At 46.7% G+C, this 24,026-nt stretch overlaps 1 protein-coding gene across 1 annotated transcript; it reads left to right on the top strand.

Annotated features, from left to right (window-relative positions):
* The first annotated feature begins 24 nt into the window (after positions 1-24).
* Positions 25-14,566, top strand: SNX5 (sorting nexin 5). Its single transcript, XM_063152517.1, has 13 exons — positions 25-103; positions 6,763-6,867; positions 7,348-7,458; positions 7,979-8,100; positions 8,420-8,543; positions 9,162-9,257; positions 10,114-10,219; positions 10,299-10,374; positions 11,210-11,249; positions 11,345-11,431; positions 12,503-12,662; positions 13,373-13,458; positions 14,006-14,566. The coding sequence occupies exons 1-13, from the start codon at positions 71-73 to the stop codon at positions 14,051-14,053; spliced, it is 1,194 nt and encodes a 397-aa protein (XP_063008587.1). The 5' UTR covers positions 25-70; the 3' UTR covers positions 14,054-14,566.
* Positions 14,567-24,026: the final 9,460 nt, after the last annotated feature.

The following is a 24,026-nucleotide window of genomic DNA, read 5'->3' on the forward strand; positions in this document are numbered from 1 at the left end:
TATATGAGGAGGAGGTGGCGGGGAGGAGCAGAGGGGGAAAGGTGCGGGGTGGCTGCCTGCGCCCGGAGATATGGCTCTGCTCCGTGGGGACTCGCAGGACAAGGTGAGGGTGGCGGCCCGAGCCCGGCTGGGGCTTGCAGGGAGGGCACAGCCGAGCTGGCCCCGCGGTGTGAGAGGCAGCTCCCGGCTTCTCTGCCCCTGGCAGCGCTGGGACAGTGACGGGGCTTTGGCTTTTGCTCCGTTTAGGACTTTTTAAAAGGAAATAAATCCCCTTAACCCTCGTGCTGAGGTCTCCTGAGGGCAGGGGGTCAGAGCGGCCGGGGTGGGCGAGGGGAGCAGCCCGGAGGGGAAAGGTGAGCGGGCGGGAGGATGAGAGCCGGGGCGGGAAGGAGGAAGAGGAGGGAAGGGCAGGGCTGCGCTCTGTGCCCGGGCGGAGCAGGTGATACCCGCGGCCCTGGAGCTGCGGAGCCGGGCCTGGCAGGTGATGGATGCAGGAGCAGGACCTGGGCCAGGTGCTGCAGGGGGTTAAACTCGCTGTTCCCCGGGGGCCAGCTGCCGTGCTGGGGCTGTGACCGGCCTTCCCGGCTGTGCTCCGCGGTCATTGGGCTGCCGGCTGTCACCTCACCTGCGCTGCCGCCCCTCTGCCTTGGCTGTCTCATCAGCAAGGTTTTCCTTTCTCGCTTGGTTTTCCTTTCTCCGGAGAAGCGTTGAAGCTGTAAGTGCCAAGGAGCTTCGTGTCTCCCCTTTCAAGCAGCACAGGGGATTTCCTAGTGTTAAGACTCTCAGCTCCTCAGAGGAAATGCAAGTGAAATGCTGAAGCAGGAACTTTGTGAATTAATGTTTATGTAGTGCAGACAGTGACTGGAATTCTCTCTTCTGCTGGACGAGCTGCTTGGGTTAACCTACCTAAACTGCCTGGTTTAATAACTACCCTCAGCACACCTTGAGAAGAAGGCAAGGCAGCCCTGTAAGAGTCAGCAAGTCGCCCATTTGCCTTTCATATTGTCACATCTGCATGTGGTTTTGCATTGTGACTAAGCTTTGCTGGCAGGAAGATGACTTTGCTTTAAGCTGTTAGGTGTGCTGAAAGTCTTTGCAGTCTGTCTTTTCTCCAGCTCTTTGGAGCATGTATATTAACTAACTTGGGGGAGTTAGAAATACACCAGCCTCTATTGACTTCTGGTTAATTTTCTTTTCTCTGCTTCTTTCCCGTATTAATCTTGTTTTGAAACAACCCTGAGTCAGTAAGACAGACAAGAGTTTGTAGAAGAAGCATTTTCTGGTAGCTTGCTTTGAGCTGTGCTTTCTTTCACAGGCTTTCTTTTCTGCTGCATGTGAAACTCTTTGTATTAAAAAAGTGTCTGCCCTTGGAGAATACTCAAGGGGAAGGTCAAATATCAACTCTCTTGCAACATTTGGTAACTTTTGAGTGTTTATCTGCCTTTCTAACTCGGACAGGAGTATTGGGGGGAGGGGAAAATGTTCTCGTGGTGGGGGCTGGAGTAGCTTTAAACTCTGATGCTCAATGGACAAGGATTAGCTTGTTTTAGGTTGTAGGGCTGTCTCAGGATTCCAGCAGCACGGGGGAGGATAGAAATGCTCCTATCTTGTCTGTTTCTGTTCGGGCAGAGAAACAGCAACATGGAACTGGTGTGTGACCAGTAGATAAAACTCATGCCTGTAAAGTAAACTTCATTAGGAATTAACTCAAATAGGAGCCACTGTTAAGTATAAACTAAAAACTGACCCTGAGGTGGCAAAGCAGGAGAGGATCAGGATATGTGGGAAGAGGAAGGGAGGGTAGGATAAAGGTGATTGGAAGTGCAGTGGAAAATAAGGTGTAATCTGTCATGGGGGAGGAAAAGGCACTTCAGAATGTGAAGTGAGTGGTGGGACTTCCAAGCTGAGCTTGAGTAAATACCTTGGTATTTCCTAATGTCAGTGGCTCCATGGTGTTTAAGGGCTTCAGTCTGCAGCTGAAATGTTCTGGATCAAAATGCTGAGAGCATGTATTGTAGCACCTCTTCCACAAAGCAATCAGTGAAGACAAAATGTCGTGTCGTGGCCTGGGACTTGCTGTTATCACTCACAAGTGGTGCCTCTGCTGGACAAATTCTGCTGCACATTCTGGAGGGAATGAGACCATACTGGATCTTGTGCTTAGCAAAAAAACCCTGCTCCTGCCTGCTGCTGAGCCTGGAATCAGCAGGGAGGTGAGCTGCTGCAAGGAGCCAGCTCCTGGACAGGGATGGTGCCCTCTCAAGGACACACAGCCTCCACGAAGCAGTTTGGGCTACAGAAGGTGAAGCCAGCATGGTGAGGCTGCCCTGCTCCTGGCATCCCTGCCACCAGCTCTGGCCTCACTGTGGGAGGTCAGCAAAGCATTCCTGGGCAATGCTGACCATGCCTTGGGCTTTGCTGCTGTTGCACCATTCCCATTTGAGCTGGGCCAGGAGTGCTCAGCCCCAGGCTGTGCTCTGCAGGCACACGGGGGATTGCCCTGCATGGCCAAAGCTGTGCTGAGGAGGCCATGGCTTGGGTGGAGGTGTCCTGCTGGTGGAACAGGGTGAGCCAGCACGGCTTTTGCTCAGAATGTGGCATCCTTGGATGTTTATGGAGCCCTTCCCTCTACCAGGAGCTGTGTGACCTGCAGGTTCCTGCAGAGAGTGAGGCAGAGATCCCTTTGGCAGGAGAGGGACCCTTTATTGCACAGCCCAAGGCAACAGGTGCTCTGGGCCTTCTGCTTCCTTGGCAAGCCCTGCACTTGCTGAGGAATGCCATTTCACTGTGACTACATTGAGCTGTTGTTCCCTCTTTATCGGTGTTTTAAGCAAAATAATTAAACCTTTGCATCACTGGAGTTCTTCAATTTGAAGTCACACATTTAGGGAAGCATTTTCCATAGCATAAGTAAGCAGTGCTTGAATTTTTGTGGCTGTGTGTAACCAGACCACTTCAGGACTGTTCAGCTCAGTGTCAGGGTGGTGACAGCAAACTGCCACAAAGGCTGCAAAATCCAAGCTTCACACGTGCTCTGTAGTGCTGCATGCTTGCAGTGCACTTTCAAATGTCCTTTTAGAATCCTGATTAAAAGGAAACTTAAGCTGCTTGTGCTGAATATGACTAAAAAGTAGTTCCAGCATCTAATGCTGCTGATAGCTGCTGGCCAGATCCTCTGCTGGCTAATTCCTGGGTGTCAAAACAAGGCCCTCTGGAACTGAGGGCTCTGTATAAACACCAGGATCTTTTAGTGCTCTCTGGAGAGCACCTAAACAGCTTTAATTAGAAAGTCTGCTCTGTAAAAAGTGATGGGTTTTAGGTAGTGGCAGATGTAATTACTTCTGAAGCCTTGTTTGTGGGCTGTTGCTTGAATGACAGTAAGGGGAGAAGGTTTTTAAAAGGTAGCTGACAATAACCAAAAAACTCTGACTTGTGAGCCCTTGTGGAAGGGCTTCTTGCTCCTTCCAAGAGCCTGGCTGTGTGGAAAACCCCTGGATTCATCTGTCTTTGGGAACAAATACCCATTTCACTGGCAGTCAGAAGTTGTACACAGTTGCTTGCACTGGCAGATTCTTTTGTTAGAATGCAGAAGTGACGCCGAGTCATCCGGAGCTGATGCTAAAACTGCAGAGGGTGGAACGGTAAAAGCAGCAGCTCAGGCCTCTCACCAGAACTGAGAGACTTGGGTGGCTGAGGGCATTTCCTCCCTCTGGGTGTCTGCAAGCACATCAGAAATGTCATGTCTGTCAGGCAGAAGTCTGCTAGCTGATGGTCATCACTGCCTTGTATTTAAGTGATCCAACTTTTTTTTTTTTTTCTTAGCATCTCTAACAAATACAAAAAACCCAAATGTTCTAAAATTCTACCTGGATTGGGCACTGTAATGATCTCTGCTGTTTCCTGGGCTTCTAGATCAGGTGTTTATCATGGTGTCCTAATTAGTACTGTAATATCTATTTATAGTCTTTTGGTTCTGAAATGTTAACCAGTACGATGTCTACGTTATTGTGAAGGGCTCTGCTTTGTTCTGATTTACCAGCTGGACAGGTAAACTGCACTGAACAGGGAGTTTTGCTTGAATCCTCAAGAAACCCTAGGAATCCTGAAACAAGTCTCTGAGCGCTGAGTTTAAACGTGGGAGGTGTCAGAGAAGCTGTAACAGTTTCTGGAGTCACTGCAAACCAGAAGCTGCTTCTGGGGAAGAGAAATGAAAGTTGAAAGTGAGAGTACTGTGCTGGCTCTGGGTCAGTGTTTCAGTTTGCAGCCCAACCCAGCTATTTCCATTCTGTGTGTCCTCTATACCTATTTGGGCATCTGCTCCCAGTGAGGAATAATCCCTTCCCAGCTGCTGAGCTTGGATTATATCCCTTGAGGGTGTGGAGTGACAGACTGGTTTCTGGTAACTGGATGGGGAACTTTCAGTTCTCGTGCCCCACTGCTTGGAGTCTGGGGAGGAAGCAGTGATGTCCTAGCAGAGAAATGCCTCTGGGTATGAAGGAGCTGCCAGAGAGTGAAGATGGAGGGGTGACCTGGGAAAGCCTTGAGTTGGATGCCTGGAGATGGATATTTAATTCCTTTGCACAGCCTTCATGTGCCCATGAGGAGGTTGGTCCCCATTCCTGCTTGTGGGATGGGCGCAGGAGAGATGGTGGCACAAAAGGTCTTGTGTGCAGGGCAGGTGTGGGTCAGGGGTTGGTGTGAGACATCTGCTGTGGGTGCTCCCTGAGTTAGGGCTTTACAGAGCTGTGCTGACAGGAGTGGGGCTTCCTGCTTCCCCCATTCAGGGGACAAATGCTGCTCCAGCACTTTTTGTAGGGAAACAAAGCACTCTCTCCTCCTGAAGTCGGACAGTGTGAATGTTCCCTTTGTAGTCTGAGCCATGATTCTGTAATCCTGAAGGCCTCTGGCCTGGAGTTAGGAGCCCACAGTGACCTTCACAGGACTAGAGCAGACTGGGGTCTTACAAACCTTGGTTTCATTTAGCTCCAGATCCCATTTGCAATTTGTGCAGGGTACCAGGACATGCTTGTGATATGTTAACTGCTTTAATCTGGCCAAGCAGGACCCTCTAGTGTTTGTGCTTGTTTGTCTCCTGTGTAGGTAACTAGACAGCATCTAATCACAGGTTACTTTCTCTACAAGAAAGAAAGCAAGCAAGCTCACAAATTCAGGACTGTCTGATTTGTGTAATCCTTTCCTTAGTTTAGCTGAGAGGAAATGGTTTCCTTTGGCTTATCATACTTTCCAGACTCAGCAGTTCATATTGTTAGCACTGCTGATCCTGTTTGGACAGCAAATACAAGTAAGCAGGATGTAAAACACTGGGGTCTGCATCTTGCTGCTTTGGCTGGGAAATGGAAAACACCAACCAACTTGCCTTTCATCACTGTGCTCCCAGTGAAACCAGGGCCTGACTGGTGGCCTTCTACCTGTCCTTCCTGCAGTGCCTGGGGGGTGAGAGCAGCTTCTGCCCAAGCCTGTGTCAGTGACCTCTGAACCATGCACCTCTGTCTGGCCTGTGCCTTCCTAGCAAGGACCAGAATTCCTGCCTGGATGGGAGCATAATGGTCTGTCCTAAGTGGTGACTGCAGGGAAGTGATTACTTGGAGTCCCTGTAGAGTTTGGAGTGCCATCATGTCCTGTGGGATGTGAACAGCGCCTGGGACTGCAGGGAGCTGTGCCCTGTAAGTGTGCTCACTGCCAAGGCAATGCCCAGGATGGGCTAAAAATCTTCTGTCCTTTCCATCTTCTGGGGAGCTGAATGTGCTTGCAGGCAAGGCCATTCCATAGCTGTAAGGCTTAATAAGTTTTATCTATTATTTGTCTCCTTTTAATTCTAGCTAACAGTGAGGATGCAGCAGACAGAAGTGTTTTTAGCATGGCTGGAGGGTGCAGTGGCTGGGGTATCCCTCACTTATTCACAGCACTCTGATCATGGGGAGAGCAGTGGCAGGGCAAATGCTGCCTGTCCTGGCAGCTCTGTGCTCTGCAGGCAGCCAGAGACACTTGTCACATACCAGATCTGGGCTGCAGCTGGCCAGCCTGGGGGGAGGCATCTTCCAGAGCCTTTGGGAAGCAAACTTCACCTTACAACAGGCAGCCTATCAACAGTTCTTAGGCAGCTTTGCAGAGGCTTGGGGCAGCATTTAGCCATCTGTGATATGATAGGATTGCTCAGATCCTGGCACCATTTGGGTGCTGGAGCTCAGTGTGCAGTGCAGAGGTAGGAGCAGGGTCCTGGCTGGTGTGCTCTGTGCTGCAGGGTGCTGAGATGGCAGTCCTGGTGCAGTTCTCTAGCCTGCTTTTCTGAGAAGGCCTTCAGAATTATCTCCAGAGGGGAACTGCAGCGTTCCTCCGGGCTCTGATAGTCATTCTTCAGCAAACTTCCTGTGTTGTGACCTTGATCTCTGGTGGCTTCTCCCTTATGCAGAAAACAGCAATAATTTGTCAGGCTGCAGCAAGGGAGGGCCTCTTAGAAGACAGTCTTTGTGTGTAAGCTGGAGGATCTTCTACTGAGAAAGCTATTCCACTGCTCTTTGAAAGTTTGAGTAGTCTTGAAATGATGTTCTGGGTCTAGGCTGTTGGAATGAATGAAGAAATAAACCCCCAAAGAAATGCTGGCTCAGTTTATGGCTCTTTGAAACACTGTGAAAGGAATTCTGGTCATAAGTGTGTACCTGAGGAAGTGGAGTGCAGTGTGGCCCTTGTTCACTAAACCTACCTGATACTTGATCAAGGATTATTCTGTGAATTCTCTTGCAGCTGAGGTCTGTATCTGTAGACCTGAATGTTGATCCTTCTCTCCAAATTGACATCCCTGATGCCCTAAGTGAAAAGGACAGAGTGAAGTTCACTGTGCACACTAAGGTAAGGTCATGGGCAAAAAGAGGTTGTGCAAGTAACAGATGTATTTGCAGTACACACACCTGCAAAGATGGGCTTGGCAATGAAGAAAATTTAATTAGATGGAGATTTTCCACTTAAAGGTGGCCTGGAGATGTGTATATATACGCAGAAATTCAGATTTCCTAGGATCTGAACTCTCTAAACAGAGGTAAGTAGCTGATGGCTTTGCTAAGGAGTTCTAGCGAGACGCCAGAAGGATGGGGGTAGGAAGGGAGCTACTGTGAAATGTCACAAAACAAACTGCATTAATGCTGTTCTACAACAGTACTTTTTTTTTTTCTAACAGTCTCCTTAGTGGTGCTGTTGAATAAGTGCCAGCTCAGCTAAAAGGGAGTGGGCAAGGCTCTTAGTAAGCAGAATAGCTTCCTTTGGAAATGGACAGAACTGTTCCTAAAAGCACTGATTTACAAAACAGTAGGGCTTCTATATATTCTCTTCCAGACTACACTGCCAGCTTTTCAAAGCCCTGAGTTTTCAGTTACAAGGCAGCACGAAGACTTTGTGTGGTTACATGATACACTCACTGAAACTGAGGAGTATGCAGGACTCATTGTAAGTACTTCCTAAAGAATGTGATCCTAAGTGAGAAACTGTAGCAATCTAAAGTGCCTGCTAATAAGGGCATGAAGTGTGTTTTACCAGTGTTACTGGTGTTCTGTGATTTGGGTGTTCCCTATGCTTCCTGTTTCCTTAATTCCTAGAAAACTTGAGTGGTATGGCATTTGTGTTAACTTTGCATATAGCTTGGAGCAGCAAAAGGTGCTGTGAGAGTCCTTGACTCTGTGGTGGTATTAATATCTGCCTGAAGGTGGCACACTGAAATAATCTATTAAATGTGGGCTTTCCTTCCTATCATGATTCTTTAGAAGGCTGGCAATGGGGTGGATTACAGAAGATGTTTCTCTGGGTTGGCTTCCCTCCTGGGGCAAGGATAACACAAACCAGGAATCTAGAATTCCTGGATCATGCACTCTTTACCACACTTTCCCATGACCAGGCAAAAGAGAAGGCTAGAAGTAATCTTGGAAAACTTTATTTGCTAATATCCATGACTAACCAATTCCCTGCCTAGATACCTCCAGCACCTTCAAAGCCTGACTTTGATGGTCCCAGAGAGAAGATGCAGAAGCTGGGGGAAGGAGAGGTGTCCATGACAAAAGAAGAGTTTGCCAAAATGAAGCAAGAGCTGGAAGCGTAAGTAAAACGAGTTTACTGCCAAAAGCTGCATTTAGAGAAGCCTTCTGGGAGAGCAACTAATTTGGTGATAACTGATCTCGAGGGTCTCTGTTTTGAAGGGTGTCTTGAAAATCCTGGAGCTGGGGCGTGGCCCAGCTTTTCCAGCTTTCAAGCTGGAAAACTTCCTAGGTAAAGAGACTGAAAGTAGCTTCGCTATCACAAGCTGGCTGTTTCAGAAGTCTGCAATTGAATATTTTCATGGGCTAAAGTTAAAGCAATTCTTTGTGTACTGAAGAGGGTAGTACAAAGAGGATCTCAGTCTGTTGTTTCCTTGCAGTGAATACCTCGCTGTCTTCAAGAAGACTGTCTCATCACATGAGATCTTCCTGCAGAGGATTGCGTCTCATCCTGTGCTCAGCAAGGACCGCAATTTCCATGTTTTCCTGGAGTATGACCAGGACGTGAGGCTTTTTTTCCTTGTTTCCCTTTCCAAGTGAGGCAAACTTTAGGAGTGCTGTTGTTTTTGCTGGGCACAGTCAGAATGGTCTGTGGATCTATGTGCAGCATCAGCAAGTAGATATTGCAAGTATTTCTGTGAGATGGCTGAAAGGTGAAAGCCTGACCTTTACACCTTTCTCTGTTGTAAATCCCACCATGTTTCTAAATCCTTGTCAAGCTGGTTAGGGAGCCACCTTTGCATGTCTTTACCTTGGAAACATGTATGGCTCAGGTGTACCTGTGCTGTGTTGCATGGTCCTAAAGTGGAGGAATGGAGGTGTATTAAAGTCACTCCTGCATATGTTTCATCACACCTAATTATGAGTGATAGATGCTGAGCCAAGATATGCAAGAAGAAACAGAGCTGTTTATGGGAATTGGAAAAATCCCTTGAACTACTTGTAGCCAAGCCACCTGTTACATGTTACATTTTTATATGGTTATTCTGGAGGGCTTGGAAATCAACCTGCTCTGACATATGCTAAGTGTAAAGGATGTTACTAACATTGCAAGTATCAAAACAAAACTTGTTTTCTCTCCCTGGGTATAACTTTAAAGCTGCTTTGGCCTCTCTATTACAGCTGAGTGTGCGGAGGAAAAACACTAAAGAGATGTTTGGTGGCTTTTTAAAAAGTGTAGTAAAGAGTGCTGATGAGGTCCTCTTCTCTGGAGTCAAGGTAAGGTTGTTGCTTTGTCTCTTACCCTAATCTTGATTGTTTCTTGCTTCCTGCTCCAGGGAAGTTACTACTGTCTGCTTCAGGCTTGCTGTGCGAGGCTCAGCTACTGACATACCTGCCTTGTTACTGCTCTCCCAGTTGAGAGGAGTAGCCTGTATTAATTCTGATTTCTATAGAAATCAGACATTGTGGCTTTAGGCTGTTCAATTTCAGTGTATAATTCAAGTTTCTGGATGCAGAAGACCTGCCTTAATACCTGATACTGGAGAGGAAGGAATTATACCTTCAGGAAATATCCTTGTGGCTTTTGTCTACTTTGGAGCTCTGAACAGACATAATTTATAGGTTTCTGGTTATACTAGACAAAATCAAATACCAAAGACTCCTGTATCTGGTCTTGCTCCAGCTTTTGTGTTGTGTTGCCATAGCAGCACTTCCCAAAAAGCTTCTTGTGCACTGTCATGAAACATTACAATATGTATCATGTTTGGTGTGGATGAGAAACAAGCTTGTAAACTGCTTAGTCCTTAGCTACAGTGTTGCAGCAGGCCCAGGAAATAAAATTCCAGCAGTTGGGAGTGTCCTGAGGGCTGTCCCATAACTTACTGGCTATTTCAGACAACCTGCATCAGTATTTGAGTGCCAACTTCATCTTCACTGCACAGTGAGGAAGAAGTTTGCCAGGTGGTTTGGAATGTCAAACCTTTGGCTCAGATCTTGTCTTGAACAGTTTTTCCTTAGGGATTGATGGGCTCAAGCTCAGGCCCAGGCTGTGGTTGTTTCTTTGGCCCTTCCTAAAAAAGGGAAGAGCTTGTATTCTGCAGTTACTGACTTAACAGGTCATATTCTTTTTCAGGAAGTAGAAGATTTTTTTGAGCAAGAGAAGACTTTTCTTGTGAACTACTACAACAGAATCAAGGATGCATGTGCAAAAGCAGATAAGATGACAAGATCTCATAAAAGTGAATCTTTTCAAAGCCCCTTTCAAGGGATCATCAGTTTTGATGATTTCAGCCTGAAAACCTTGTCTTGTTCTTGCAGATGTTGCAGATGACTATATTTATACTTCAGCTTGTTTGAACAGCCTGGCATTAGAAGAGCCTACAGTTATCAAAAAGTAAGCAATTCCAACTGTTCATAAACATATCCTGAGTCTGGGAAAACCAAATTTCTTCTGTAAAATCCAGAGGATTGGGTCATAGGTGGTTTGAGGTTCTTGAATTGCATGCAAGTGGCGTTAAAATCTTCTTTCTTCTGGCACCCTTGCTCTGGCAAACCTAATGTCATCAATTGCACCTAACTCTGAACTAGTTGATAACTTGCCAGTTGTGGCCTAGAGGTTACTTGTGCTGGTCATCAAATCCTTCTAAACAGAAATCTCCATGACTCTCTTCAGGTCACAAACTGCTGGAGACCCTGAAGAAAGGGTTTATGTGTGGGTTCTAATGTGTTGTTAAATATAACTGCACTAGGTCAGCTTGCACTAGATCTGTACTATCTTCTGGACCTTTGCACTTCCAGAATAGTAGGGGATTTTTTAAGGGGAACTCAGTTGCCTTTTTTGAGGTGACTTCTTCCACCTTTGACTTTGCTATCAATTTACCAAGACCTTGTTAAAACAGAGTGTAAAGCTGAATCAACAAGTCAGCTCATCCCTCTTGGATAGCAGCAGGGAAATTCTCCACAAGACCTTTATGCTCTGGAGAGGAGCATTGTTACAGTAAATGGTGTTGAGCTGCTCAGCTGTACTGTTCTGGTAGGCTGGAATCCAGCACATTGAACCTTTTCTCAAGCTCTTTGCCTAAATGAGTTTTTTCCAAGCCCTTGTTTGGATCTGTATACAGGAGTAAACTCCAGCCTTCAGCTTTCTGGTTTCCTGCCAATTGATCCTGGCATTTATCAGACTAAGAAGTATCTCAGACTTATTTATGCTTTTTTTATTCCCTCACTAGGTACTTGTTGAAAGTTGCAGAGCTCTTTGAGAAACTCAGGGTAAGAAGCTTTGCTGGGGGCAGGTGTGGGGGAGAAGAATCTCTGACTCTGTTACACACCAACTAAACTGACTTTTTTTTTTCCCCTTTCTGCAGAAGGTAGAGAGTAGAGTTTCATCTGATGAAGACTTAAAGCTCTCTGAACTGTTGAGATACTACATGCTCAATATAGAAGCTGCTAAGGTGAGAAGAGTTTTCTTTTTGAAGCTTAGTTTTGTTATGGGCAACACAACTCACTCATGGTATTCTTTGTGCTTTAAGAAGACAGGAAAGTGGAGCCTTGTTTTGCCTAAGAAACCTGAGACTCTTAAACCACAGCAGAATATAGAAGCTATATATTAGCTAGCTGGAGCTCAGCCACTTACAGAAGACTTGGACCAATTTTTCTTTGGCATGTAAAGTGGAAGAACTCTTTAAATTTCTGTAAGTTAGAGCAAACTGAATTTAAGTCTGCAGCAGTTTCTTTCCTGTTCCCTGCCTGAGTAGTCATGGACTTGCCAATAAAATCAATGATGACTAATTAGTAGTTGGGATTGATTTCAGGACTTTTTGAGTGCCTTAGCACAAATAAGTGGTAACTTGTGAAGGCTCTTGGAGTCTGAGCTTCCAAGAGGGCTTTGGTAGATTGATGTGACTGCAAAAGCCTTGCTGGCAACCCTTTTTCTAATAAAAACTTGACTTGACAGGGGATGACTATGCTGCAAAAAGGTATCTAGGTACAAGTACTGAGCCTCTCCATCTAGTGTCTTACCTGTAATGTCAGGTACTTCAGAACACCCACTACAGCCCCCCTCAGTGGGGTGTACTGTTATTTAGACATCACAGGTGTACTCCTGCTGCATTAGGAAGGGATTGGCTCACAGACCTCTATACTTATCCTGTCTAGGTTAGGGCAGTGCTTCAGTCAAGCTGTCAGATCTCCAAATTAAATGGCTGCTGGAAGTAGACTGAGGGAATTCAGAAAGTGCTTTTTGCTCTTAGTGGAGACATCTATCTTACAGGAGGAGAAACTACTTTAAGGGAAGAAATTATGCCCATAGTAGCCCTTAGACTTCCTTCACTAAGGCTTAACTGGCTGTCCTGAAAGTGTAGTGCTGCACTGTGAAAGGATACCAAGAGCAGGCTGTAATAACTTGTTTGAAAAAGCAGAATCTGGTGCTGAAAGAAGTGAAACCTCCTGCTGCTAAGGTGGCTGTAACCTCAGTTTGGGAAGTAGTCCTGTAAGGCTCTGGTGTGCTTTTTCTGTCTCTTCAGGATCTGCTGTACAGGCGAACCCGGGCTCTTGTTGACTATGAGAACTCGAACAAAGCTCTAGACAAAGCCAGACTAAAGAGCAAGGACGTCAGGCTGGCTGAGGCACATCAACAGGATTGCTGTCAGAAGTTTGAAAAGATTTCAGAATCTGCTAAACAAGGTAAAACAGGCTTTGCTGAACTTATGCTTAAAGGAGAGCTTAAAGCAGTCGAGGTCTCCATCTGACCTTCAGCTACTGAAGGCTCCTGAGCAGTCAGTCTGAACATGCCAAGGACAATAGAGATAGATGCTGTAAAACTAATGCAGCTAAACATTTTTAAAAGCAGTTTTCTGTAGCAGAGCAGTGTCAATACTACACCAACCTTATTTATAAGCCCCTAGTATTTGTTTTTGGACTGAACTCAGCCTCCATGTGAATGTAACTACTAGAGGGTAACTAATTACCTCAGTCAAAGCTGTGCAAACAGGCTTTTGCTCCCTCCCAATACAGCTGAGTGCCTTACACAGAGTTTCAAACACTGGCTCTCAGTAGATGTGTATATTTATATAAATATATTTATAATACACTTTCATAGTATGCATGCTGCTCCTTTAGTGTATCTGGCTTTTAAATGATCGAGGTTCTCACAGAGCTTGTGTGGCTTATTTCTGCTTTGTTCCAGCTCTCTTCCTACAAAGCTTTTCTGTCTTAAGCTGTCTGTGTATCATGTGATGACTGCATCTCTGTCTAAAAACAGCATGACTAACTCTTGAACCTTTTTTTGATCAAATACTGTAATCTGAGCTGCACAACAGAACTCCTGAAACATGAGGGGCATTGCTTGTCACACTTTGTCTATCTCTTACCTTTGTTTATTTCCTCCTCTACAGAACTGATGAGCTTCAAACAGAAGAGAATAGCAGCATTCCGTAAAAACTTAATTGAAATGGCAGAACTGGAAATAAAACATGCAAAGGTGTGTTCTCTTTGGAATTTAACAGACATGGGTTGAGAGAAATGAGTAGTGTGTAACTGGGAGGGTTTGCTGGGTCATCTGACTTCCCATCAGGCAGCCTCAGCCAAGCTTTGCTGGGCAGGCTTGAAGGGTCTGTTAACTTAATGTAGAGAACAAAGCAGTGACTGTGCATCCTCAGCTTCCTTTGGAGAAGGAAAGTATAATGTCCCACTCCCTGAGAGTACTGGACTTTAGCACAGGCAGTTGCTTCAGTGCTGAGCTGGAATGTGACACAAAGCCTTGATGACACTGCTCAGTTTGGCCCACTTTAAAGGCTTCCTGTTGACTCTTGCCCCTCTCCTTAGCACAAACTGATTAATGGTTGCAGGCCTGCAGGAGGAGGCAGACTGCAGAATGTGTGATCTGGTTTTGGTTCTTTACTGTTTGAGTGCTTGTCTTTGCACAAAATCCTGTGTCAGACCCACTATTTGGGAAGCTACTTCATTGTGAAAGGCAGGATTGGAATTATCAGTCATCCCCATCTGAAACTAATTCTCTTCCTTTGCAGAACAATGTGTCTCTCCTGCAGAGCTGTATTGACTTGTTCAAGAACTGAGGAGTCCTACTCTGAAAATGTGACAAAAGCATCAATTGCACTCAATAGCCAGGGGCAACTTATTGGCTTGACTTCATTAGCTTAAAATAATAATAATGTCACTGAGATTGTTTCACTAATACTTAGGTATGTTGATAGTGATACATTGACTTTATTGGTATAAATGGGAGCTGAATTGTGTATGAATTGTCTGGATGTAGCTAACATCCTGTTGGCTGATAACTCAAAATGAGTCAAATGTAAGAAATTAATTTGCTGTTGACTGACTTAATCTAGCAGAAAAAGTTTACTGAGAACTCCTTTTTTGCAGGATCATAATGTCTCTTCATGGCCCTGATGTATTTAAAACTTGCCAAGTGAGAGTGACTTAAGGGTAATAATTTTATAAAGTGAATATCTTAGCATTCCACTTCCCAGACAGATTTCTACTACAATATATTTTGAATTTCTATAACTACATTCACTATTTGTACACTTGGGGAACACAGCAAATAAAGATGTCTGACACAACAAGCTGTTGTATGGCAAGAATTTGTGTGGGATGTAAAGTGACAAAGAGGCTTCAGACACAGAACTATCACGAATTACTCATCACCTGGAGCTCTTCAGAGCACTGGAGAGAAATATTTGACTCAAGAGGATTGTTCTTGGAATGGGCGTTGAAATGAAATGTGTGTGGACTTCAAGTGACATTGCTGTTTGAGTGGCTGGCTGCAACTTTTACTTCCCCTGTGCTGCACGTACAGCATTGTAAAGTAATTTTATACCTCCTACTAGCAGCAAGAGGCTGTTTAAATCTTCAGGGCTTCTGGAAGGTATAAAGCTCTTGAAAGAGCTGGGCTCACAGTGCCACAGCTGAGGTGCCTCAGCCCACAAGCCCCAGGGCCATCACTGGACAGTTTGTTATCAGTTGGCATCCGTGGATATAGGTCAGTGAGTCAGACCCTCCTAAAGGCAACTTTTGGGTGAGATGAGTGTCTCAGCCTTGCTGAATTTCATGTGACTAAACTCCTAATCATGCTCAAAGTGGGCTCTGTGGCTGTGCTCTGGGCAGAATGCCTGAAGCAGCTCCAAGCAGAGAAGCTCTGAGAATGGGCAGCTCTGTGGCAGTTTCTAAGGGTTTATTTTCCTGGGACCTACTGCTTTTTCTTCTTGATACTCCATGAAAACTGAGCAGCTTGTGCCAGCCACACCATCCTGCAGCAGAGTAGCTGAAGAATGTGTGAGCTTCTTTTTCTTCTGTTTGGCAGGAATAGTTTCAGCCTGGGGTTGTTTGCTATAAGCACATTGTGCATATATAGCCTCTATGTGGCTGCTAGGTGACAGTGATGCTTCCTATGATAAGCTCCTAGCACTTGCCCTGGGGCCATTAGTGGTCCCAAACTGGATGGCTCATGCTGGCAAAGTTTTGATTTTTCCTACAAAAAGCCTACTGTTTGTCCTAAACTAGTTCAACCTGGCTCAAAGACTTCTCCAGAGAAAGGGTGCAGTTGTTTTTGCCATGGTAAACAACACTTTATGTCCCAACCCCAGACGTGGCCCAGGCTATGGTGGGTTTCATGCAGTGTTGGAAGCAAAGTGAGAGACCCTTTTTCTATTTCAAATGCCCTTTTGGAGCTTTTCCACGAGATGTTTGTTCTTGTGTTGGCACTCTAAATTCTTGACATACCTTAATCCAAGTCAAGATATTAATGTGAACAGATTAAAAGTATGTTAAACACTTCAAATGGCTGTAATTATGGCTTTGTACTGATGTTGCAGCTACTGTAGTTGCAGTTAATTTACAATAACTGCAAGAAAGCTGTACAGCAGTCTCTGCCACTGCTGCTCTGGATGAAGCTGCTGCGTGTCAGCTGCTGCCAGCAGAGTGCATTGCAGTGACTTGGAAAACAAACCCCAGCACAGCTCACACCTCTGCAGGCCAGTGGGTGGCAGGCTGCAACAGCCACTGCTTACCTGCTCCCACCTTTCCCCTCAGGCTGAGTCGAGATGAAGTCCTAAAAAGGCTCCTGCATCCCCCAGTTTCTTATCATACATAAGAGAAATTAGCTGTGTACGTAGGCAGCCTGCTCATAAGGAAGGACAGAAATATTCCTTTAAGGCATGCAATATCAGTGGACCTGCCTTTTCTTATAGCAGAGCCTTGAATAAAGCCTTAGCAGAATGAAGATCAGCTTGGGCAAATCAGTGTGATAAGGCAGGTTATCATCAATATGAAAATAAGTTTTTAGAAATATTGCTGAGACTTAATTTAAAAGGCTGGTTGGGGTGGATGAGAGCAGAGTCTCGTAGATGTCCCAAACAAGGATTAACTAATGTATATTTACTGATCCCATCTGTAAAGCAGGTTAACTTTAACTCTGCAAGCTTGTTCCTCTAGTTTATGAGGTTTATGTTCCTCTAGTTTATGAGTTAAAAATTGGCTTTTGACAACAGGCACAGGCCTTATCACTGTGATGGTAACTGCTGTGAAAAGCCACATGCTGCAGATGTCTTCACCACCTATGTGAATGAGGGCAGAGGAAAATCTGTTTGGTCACATTTACTAAGGTGTGTTAAAGATTTAACAGGAGAAAAACTGCAGATGGGAGCCAAGCTGGGCCCATAGGAGAGGCTCAAAAACATGTCCTCTTGCACAAGGCTGTGATTCCAGGTGCTGCAAAAAAAAAAAAAAAGGGTTTGTAGCCAGAGAAAGGGAATGATTAAGGATCAAATGTACTTCAGGAAGGAACTGGTTTGCCCTGACGTGTGCAAGTAGTCATGATTCTAGGAAGGCACATCACTGATGCTGAGGCTGGTAAAAAAACCAGAACATTTTGTGTGCTTTTGGGAAGCCCACGGAAGAGCCATGGGCATGTACTCTGTGCTGTTTATCCCAATTTATTCTGATTTTCTCCATTCCATCCTCTTTCTTCTGGATTGCACACTCTGTAGAGGAGCTCTGACCCGAGGCCCTTGTGCTACACTTCTGATAGCAAATGTGAATTTCTCTGAACATGGGGACTGGGGAAGGTTTTCTGAGCAAAGTTTGTGACTTGCTGTCTCTTTCAGCACCCTGGGAGAAGCTGCTTGTTTGTGCTGTGAAGCAGAGAGCTCTGCAGAGTTCCTGCTCTTAGATGGAGTTTTCAGTTCTTCCCTTCTCTCCCAGCACTTGCTGCTGTGGTTGAGAGCACAGTCAAGAGTGATTTCAGTCTGTCCTCCCAACACCTGCGTCACTGCTTGCTGAGGTGGGATATCTAAAATGGGTTTGAAGTTTTGGTCCATTGATGGATCACTGCTCACCAGTGAATGAGTGCAGCCACTGGTGATCCACGTAATCCCTCAGATTGTTGGCTGCCTGCAGCTCTCTGTTTACCAAAAGTTCTGTTTCATCTGCTATCAAAATGCTGCCCCGTGGCTGAGCTCTGGTGTGGGCTCAGCTTTGCTTTTTGTTTACTTTTAATATTACAAAGCCAATGAGAAGGACCAGCTGAGATCAGAGTCCAGCTCAGCTGGGTTGTCATGCTTGCATGCTAAAAATAATCCCTGCTAGGAGTGCTTCATGACTTAAACAGAGCAGCAGGAACAGTGCCTGTTTTACAGGACAGGGAATTCAGGTGGTATGTGGAAAAGGGGACTTGCCTGTGGTTCCATGGGGAGGTTTTGTCAGATCCAGGAAATTAACTTGCTTCTGAAATTCCACTCCTGGGCTCCTGCTGTCTTGATCAGCTTCTCTTGGAAGCAGTCAAATGCGTGCTGGTGGCTTTGAGTTTGGCTGTCCCTTGGCTGTGGTTTGCTGCTCTTCTGTGCAGATGTGGAGCTGCCAATGTCACTGTTCTGCCTCCACTCCAATGCAGTGAAGCATTTCAGTCAGTTTGAGTGACTTTTAGTGCTCTCTTCTGCGGGTCTGTTTTACTTGGCAGTAGAATTGCAAGGTCACTTTCTGCAAGAGAGGCTGCTGGGGTCCAGGGCAGGTAGAAATGTGTAGTGAGAGCTCCTGTGCTGGTACTTTGGCTTCTTGTCAGCACTCAAAGCTAGAGAGCAGTGGACTGTGTGCACTCACTGCTTGCAGCACCTTAACCTCTCTAGCTAAGACTGTAAAACTCTTCCCTATCAATTCAGGGATTCTCATTCCATTTTTGTTCCTTATGTTTAATGTTGCTTTGCTATTAGTTAAAAACTTTCCTGTTTTGTTTGAGGAAAAGGCCCCTGAGAGTCTGACTCACTGACATAAAACAGGAGTGAAAAAGAACTTTAGGGTTCCTGTTTAATGCTAGTCTACTGCCTGCTTTGAAAACAATGTCCTGCTTTATTATGTCTGGTTTAGTTAGGATCAAGTTTGTTCTGCTCCCTTGCCAAGGGATTTTAAAAGAAAAAAGTAGAAAGAAGAGAGATGACTATGAAACAGGAGAGGGAGTTTAGATTGCACCTGTGACTCAGCCCAAAAATGTATCTCAGGTTTAGTACAATTTAGTCAGGAGCTTCCAGCTCTTTCTTGAACTGCTCCTCCTTGAAGGCCTTGCTGAACAAAACTTCTTTAAATGTAAGAGGTTAATGAGAGATGTTCTAGTACAGTAAAGCCTGAGAGAGCAATGGATGTAGTTCCATCATGAGCTCACTGTCACTGCAAGGGGATGGCCTCACTTCCCCTCCTATTTTGTTCTTATTGTGTGCCTTGGGCTGGTCCTGATGTTCGTGTGGCCTCAGGCCAAGCTGATGTAACTTGCTAAAATGGTGTGAGATGGGCCAAAACAAAACAAAGGCCTCTTGCCAAGTCACTGCACTGAATCTGTGTCCCTGGAGCTGAGAAGCACGCAGACCTAAGCAAGGGCAGCTCAGAGGGGGTGGAGAAGGACACCTTGCTGGGGAGGCTCAGTTTGGCTCAGCTCTGTTTTGGAACTGTTGGACCAGCACTGGTCCAGTGAGGGCTTCCCTTCCAGGAAAGAGAGGCAAGATTACTTCTAAACCTGTCACAGGAAGACCTGGGCCATCAAAGTCCGGGGCTGTTTTCATGACAGGGACTGTCTTCACACTGAGAGCTGTGTCTTGCTGGAAAAAGCAAAAACCCTGTCCTTTGGAAGGTGCACAGACAGCTCTTGCTGGGAGGTGCTGGTAGTTGGTGACTTCAGAAAGCCTTGTGTCACCAGTGCTTGAAAAACTCCTTCTCCATGGGCAATGCAGCACCGGAGATTTGCCCCCACTGGCAGCACTTTTAAGGAGGGTAGAAGAATGGACTGGAACCATGGGTGTGGAAAACATCATCAAGTTAAATCCAGGAGCCAACAGGCAGTGGCACTTTAAAAATTTTCATTCTGCTCTGGAGATTATTGGCACAGCCTCCTTCAGTAAATGCAAAGTGGTTGCCATGGAGGACAGGAAATCCCTCGTCTGCACAGAAAAAGAAAACATTGGAAACTGTCCTACTGTAAAGCACAGCTGCCTCTGTGCTGGGAGAGGGGTGCTTGCTTCTACGGAGTGTTTTCCAAAGGTCTCTGTTTTTGTCTGCAAACCTTTGCACATATTTGCTCTGTTTCTTAGTGGGCTGCTTGTGCGTTTAAGAAGAGCTGGACAAAGGAAGTGGGAGCAGCTGGTTAGGACTAGTTTTAAGTGCCCTGATTAATGTGAGGAGCAGGAGGGATTTTCACTTGGAAGTTAGATACTTAGCAAACTTTCAGTGTATGCCTCTCCATTTAACTCTGCAGCTCCTCTCACTGCTGTTTCCCTCTGCCTTCCCTGTGTGCCTTTTCTTGCCTCAGACCTCTTGGAGCTCAGGCCTCTGTGCTGTGCTGGCTCTGTGCTCTCTACCTGGAATCTTTCACATATCCTGGCTGCTGGGAACACCAGTCTGGGCCACGTGTGCAGATGGAGCAGCTGGCCATCTGTCCCTGCAGATACCCAGATGTTCAGGGCTGCCCTGTCCTTATGAGATGGGTAAGAGGTGAGACTTCAGGCAGATCTTTCTGGACATGTTGGTGTCACCTTTCCACTGCAGGCTCTGTGAGAGGATCTACTTCCCTCAGGAGCTGAGACCAGACAAGCCTGTAGTAGGTTAACTAACTTTATCGAGCCATCACTGTTAATTAACAGCATGAATTTGTATAAAGGCTGAGCTGCCTGGATGCTGCCAACACGTGAATACCTCACCTGTCACCAGGATTGTCATTCTTGCCTATTCTGCTTCAGAGGCCAGATAAGCAGGTTACCACTGATGTACACCAGTGATTATTGATCATCTGTAGATACTGATCACCACTGAATCAGGAATTTCCCTTCTTCCAGAGACAGGTTTGTCAGTTGTTTAGTTCAGGTCTGGTTCTGTCCCACTGCTGTCCACACCATTGCAACCCCAAGCTGTGTTTGGAACAGAAAAAGAGAAGGCCATGTCTGACTTGGTGAGCTTTAGCTTTTGCTCAACGGTGTTTTCTGGGTCAAGTTTTTGAGCTGATGTTCATGAAACTGGACTTGTTTCAAGGCTCCAGAGGACATTCCTGCAAGTAGATTGTGGTGTTCTGGCTGGAAAGGGAGCTGCTCATCAGCTTCTCTTTGTACACCAGTCACTGCTTTCAACATGATGTGTTAAATCAGCAGCAAGGTCTCTGGGGACCCCTCTTGGAACTGCTCATAGTGACACTGTGAGTGAATTTAAGGTACCTTTGGCACCCAGTGTGATGGGAATGGTGTCAAAACCCCAGAAGTCCTGTATCCTTCCTGAAGCTGCTCCAGGATTTCCCTTGCAGCTGTCCCCAGCCTTGCCACAGCCCAGCTTTGATGCAGTGCAGAATGCTCAAAGGACCCTCTTGCTCTGCTTCTTCTCACGTTGGCAGAGAGTCTTTTGACGTCACCTGGCATGGCTGTGTTGACTCGAGTCAAGGCAAGACTGATTGACACCAGCAGGCCTCCCTGGCTGTGTTTGCCCAGCCCTGAACAAGGCAGCTTGTGACGTCTGTCTGGAGCCACCGCAAGGCCACCTGATCCATGTCTTCCTTTTATGAGTGACCACAAAGTGCCACCTCCTCCTTTCCACCACCAGCCCTCCCTAGGTATATTTGCACAAGACAAGTCCTACCTTCTGTGCTACTTTATTTTCCCATCAACAGCTGGGAATGCTGTGTGTTTTAGGTGTCTTCACCTTGCTGGGATGGGGTTTCTCTTCCCTGGTGGGAGTCTGGGCTTTTTAAGCCTCACATCCATCTGTTGCAGAATGCCTGATTAACCCTTAATTCTGGGGCTGAACTGGCACTGCTTGGCCCATTGGTGTAGGGCCTGGCTGGGTTTCTTTAGGGCCACCTGATTCCCAGAGTGTTTCTAATCCTTTGGCCTGTAAAATGTGCAAGGTGACACATAAATTACTCTCTGATGTCAACAAGACCATGTGAAAAAGAAACCCCCTGCCCGTCCCTTAGGTGTGTGCAAAAGGAGGATTAAAAGGCAATAAATGAAAACAGAGATGGACTTGCTCATCTTCAATTTGGTTGTCAATGACAACCATTCTGGAAACTGTGTGTTGCATGGATTTCTGTTCTTTTAATTTTCTAGAGGACCAGGATATCCTTTTATTAAAAGAAGGGGCTAAAGAACTTTCTTAGGGGTGAACAAATCTCTTGCATTCCTTGTGACAGCACCTCCCTCCTTTGTGGCAAAAAGGACACCAAGAGCTTGGTGTTCTGCAGCAGAAAGGCAGGAGGCAATGCTAATGGAACCAGTGCTGGGTGGTTGTGTGTCTGTCCATCTTTTACACACACACACCACCTCTTTATGTCAGACATTTCAAGGGGCTCTGGAGAGGATGACTAGAAAATTTTTTGGGCAGCAAAAAGCCAAGTGTAAAATGCAATGTGGCACTTGTGCATGGCTCAGCCTTCACTCAAATAGAAGAGGGGAAAATGAAAGATTTATTTGCTCTCCTTGGGACTGTGCACATGGTATTTGTGTGCTTCAGTGAAATGGAAGCTGGAGGATGTGCTCTGGAGGGAGAAACACAATGCTTGGCTGAAAAGCTTTCCTCAGGCAGGATGATTTGGTCTATAGAAACTGGTTAATCCTAAAAGCCATGTGGTGTGTGAGGGCACAGGGCTTAAAGTGCCAGAGCTTCCTTGGTGCACACAACAAGCAGGGAAACAGGGAGTTCTTTGGGAGACAGGCATCCCTGTGTCCTGGTGGAGAAACCTCTGTAAATAACCCACCTGGCTCTGTTTGGTTTCTGAGCAGCTAAAAAAGGAGCAAGGACACCAGGAGGACACTGCTGGCTGGTGAGAGATGGATTGCTCTGGGGAAAGATGGAGCTGGTGACAGCTTCCTGCCCTCCTTCCTGCCCCAGCTCCAGCCCCAGCAGGAAGGATGTAGGAATGGTGTTATCGCCTGTGGGCACTGTGCTGTTGGATATTCCTGCCTGCTGCCCAGCAACCCGCTCCACAGTGGGTGGAGCAGATAAGAAGGGGCCTGCAAGAGCGGCCGGGGGAGCAGGCTCAGCAGAGAGCCCCAGATCCATTCCCTGCTCCTGGAACAATGGATCTGGGGTCTTGTGTGGGCTGGACAGGTAGAACACTTCTGGGGACGCTGCTGGAGGTATAAAAAGAGACCATTTATTTGAAAAGCACAATAGAGAGAAGGAAATGGGAGCTCTGGGTGCACCCCCTGTCCTCTGCCTGCCCCTCCATGCCAATGTGTGCATATCCTGTGCCTACCAGAGCCACAAGATAAGGCAGCCCTGGAAGGAGACTTGTTTTCTGGGTGAGTGACTGAGCTCTGGGCTGAAGTTACACAATCCTTGTTTAAGTGGCAGTCCTGCAGCTCTGCAAAGGCCTGACAAAGCAGGCAGGGGAGGTGGGGAATTGTCTGTCTGTCCCCCAGGAGGCTGCAAAGGGAGGTGCAGCACGGTGGGGTGCTGGTTCCTCACTAATTTCACCAGAGGTGTGGCAGTGCCCCCCAGCTCCAGCACTCTCAGAATCACAGTCCTGTGACTTTGCAGTGCTCAGAGATGGTTTCCCTTGCTCTCCCAAGGAGGTGAGAGGGATGCTGTGTTGGATGGACACCTGTTGGAGCTGCTTTGCCCAGGCCATGCCATGGGGAATTGGCCAGTGAGTCAGTCAACACCCGGGGCTGCACAGAGGGTTTGGGAGCAGGTCAGATCCTGCTGAGCTCTATGGAAGAGGCATTTTCTGTCCCTGTAATGTCAGGATGCACTGCAGAGCATGGATACATCATGGGTACACTGGCTTTACAGAAAGCTGTTTCTCAGCATTCTGCAGAGCTGCAAAGCTGCTCAAGGCAGCACCTTTGGTAGTGTTTGTGTAACTCCTCGTGTACAGGAGTCCCAGTCCCAATCCCAGTGATCAGCCCAGCAGCAGGTGCTCCCTGAGTCCTCTGAACCTTTGGGGCTCATTGCTCTGCAGAGCTGGACCCAAGGAAAACCCAAGGCTCCATCCCCCTGGCCTGGAATTGCAGGAATGCTTAAAGGGAAGAGTTGGAATGCTGCAGTGAACAATACAGATCAAAGGGGGAAATGGAGGGGACAGACAGTGTCACCCACAATGATGGGATACATCAAGGATGCCCTGGCTGCAGGAATAATGTGTTTTCAGTGTTCTCATGCAGGCCCAGAGAGGTGTATCCGTCCCTCCACATCCGTGCCTGCCCTGTTTGCTGATGAGGAGTGTCCCCGTGCCAGCCTGGCTCCCAGATGGAGCACAGGCTGTTTGCCTGGTGGAAGGAGAGGGTAAAGAAGACCTTTGCTCTGCCCTGAACCTCCCTTTGGGCTCCACCTTTCCTTGTATCCCTGCCTGGCCACTCCATCAGGCCTCCTGGATGTGTTCCTGCCATTTGGGTGTTGTTGTGGGGAAGGATGGAGCCCAGAGATCTGATCCATGACAGCAATATCATGGCTGATTTCCTGGAGCCAGTGAGGACTGGAAAAACAACCTGGCATGTTTCAGGCAGGTGCTTCTTGTAGTGCAGCACCAGGCTGGGGAATGAGCAGCAGAAAGTGGAGGGTGAT

Source organism: Melospiza melodia, chromosome 3, assembly GCF_035770615.1.
Source record: "Melospiza melodia melodia isolate bMelMel2 chromosome 3, bMelMel2.pri, whole genome shotgun sequence".
Classification (NCBI taxonomy): domain Eukaryota; kingdom Metazoa; phylum Chordata; class Aves; order Passeriformes; family Passerellidae; genus Melospiza; species Melospiza melodia.

Bases quoted from the DNA above. Each gene is read 5' to 3' on its own strand.
- SNX5 (XM_063152517.1), top strand. From the start codon at position 71: ATGGCTCTGCTCCGTGGGGACTCGCAGGACAAG. The intron at 8,544-9,161 runs GTGAGGCTTTTT...TCTCTATTACAG, and splicing joins TCCTGGAGTATGACCAGGAC to CTGAGTGTGCGGAGGAAAAA. The intron at 10,220-10,298 runs GTGAATCTTTTC...TTGTTCTTGCAG, and splicing joins GATGACAAGATCTCATAAAA to ATGTTGCAGATGACTATATT.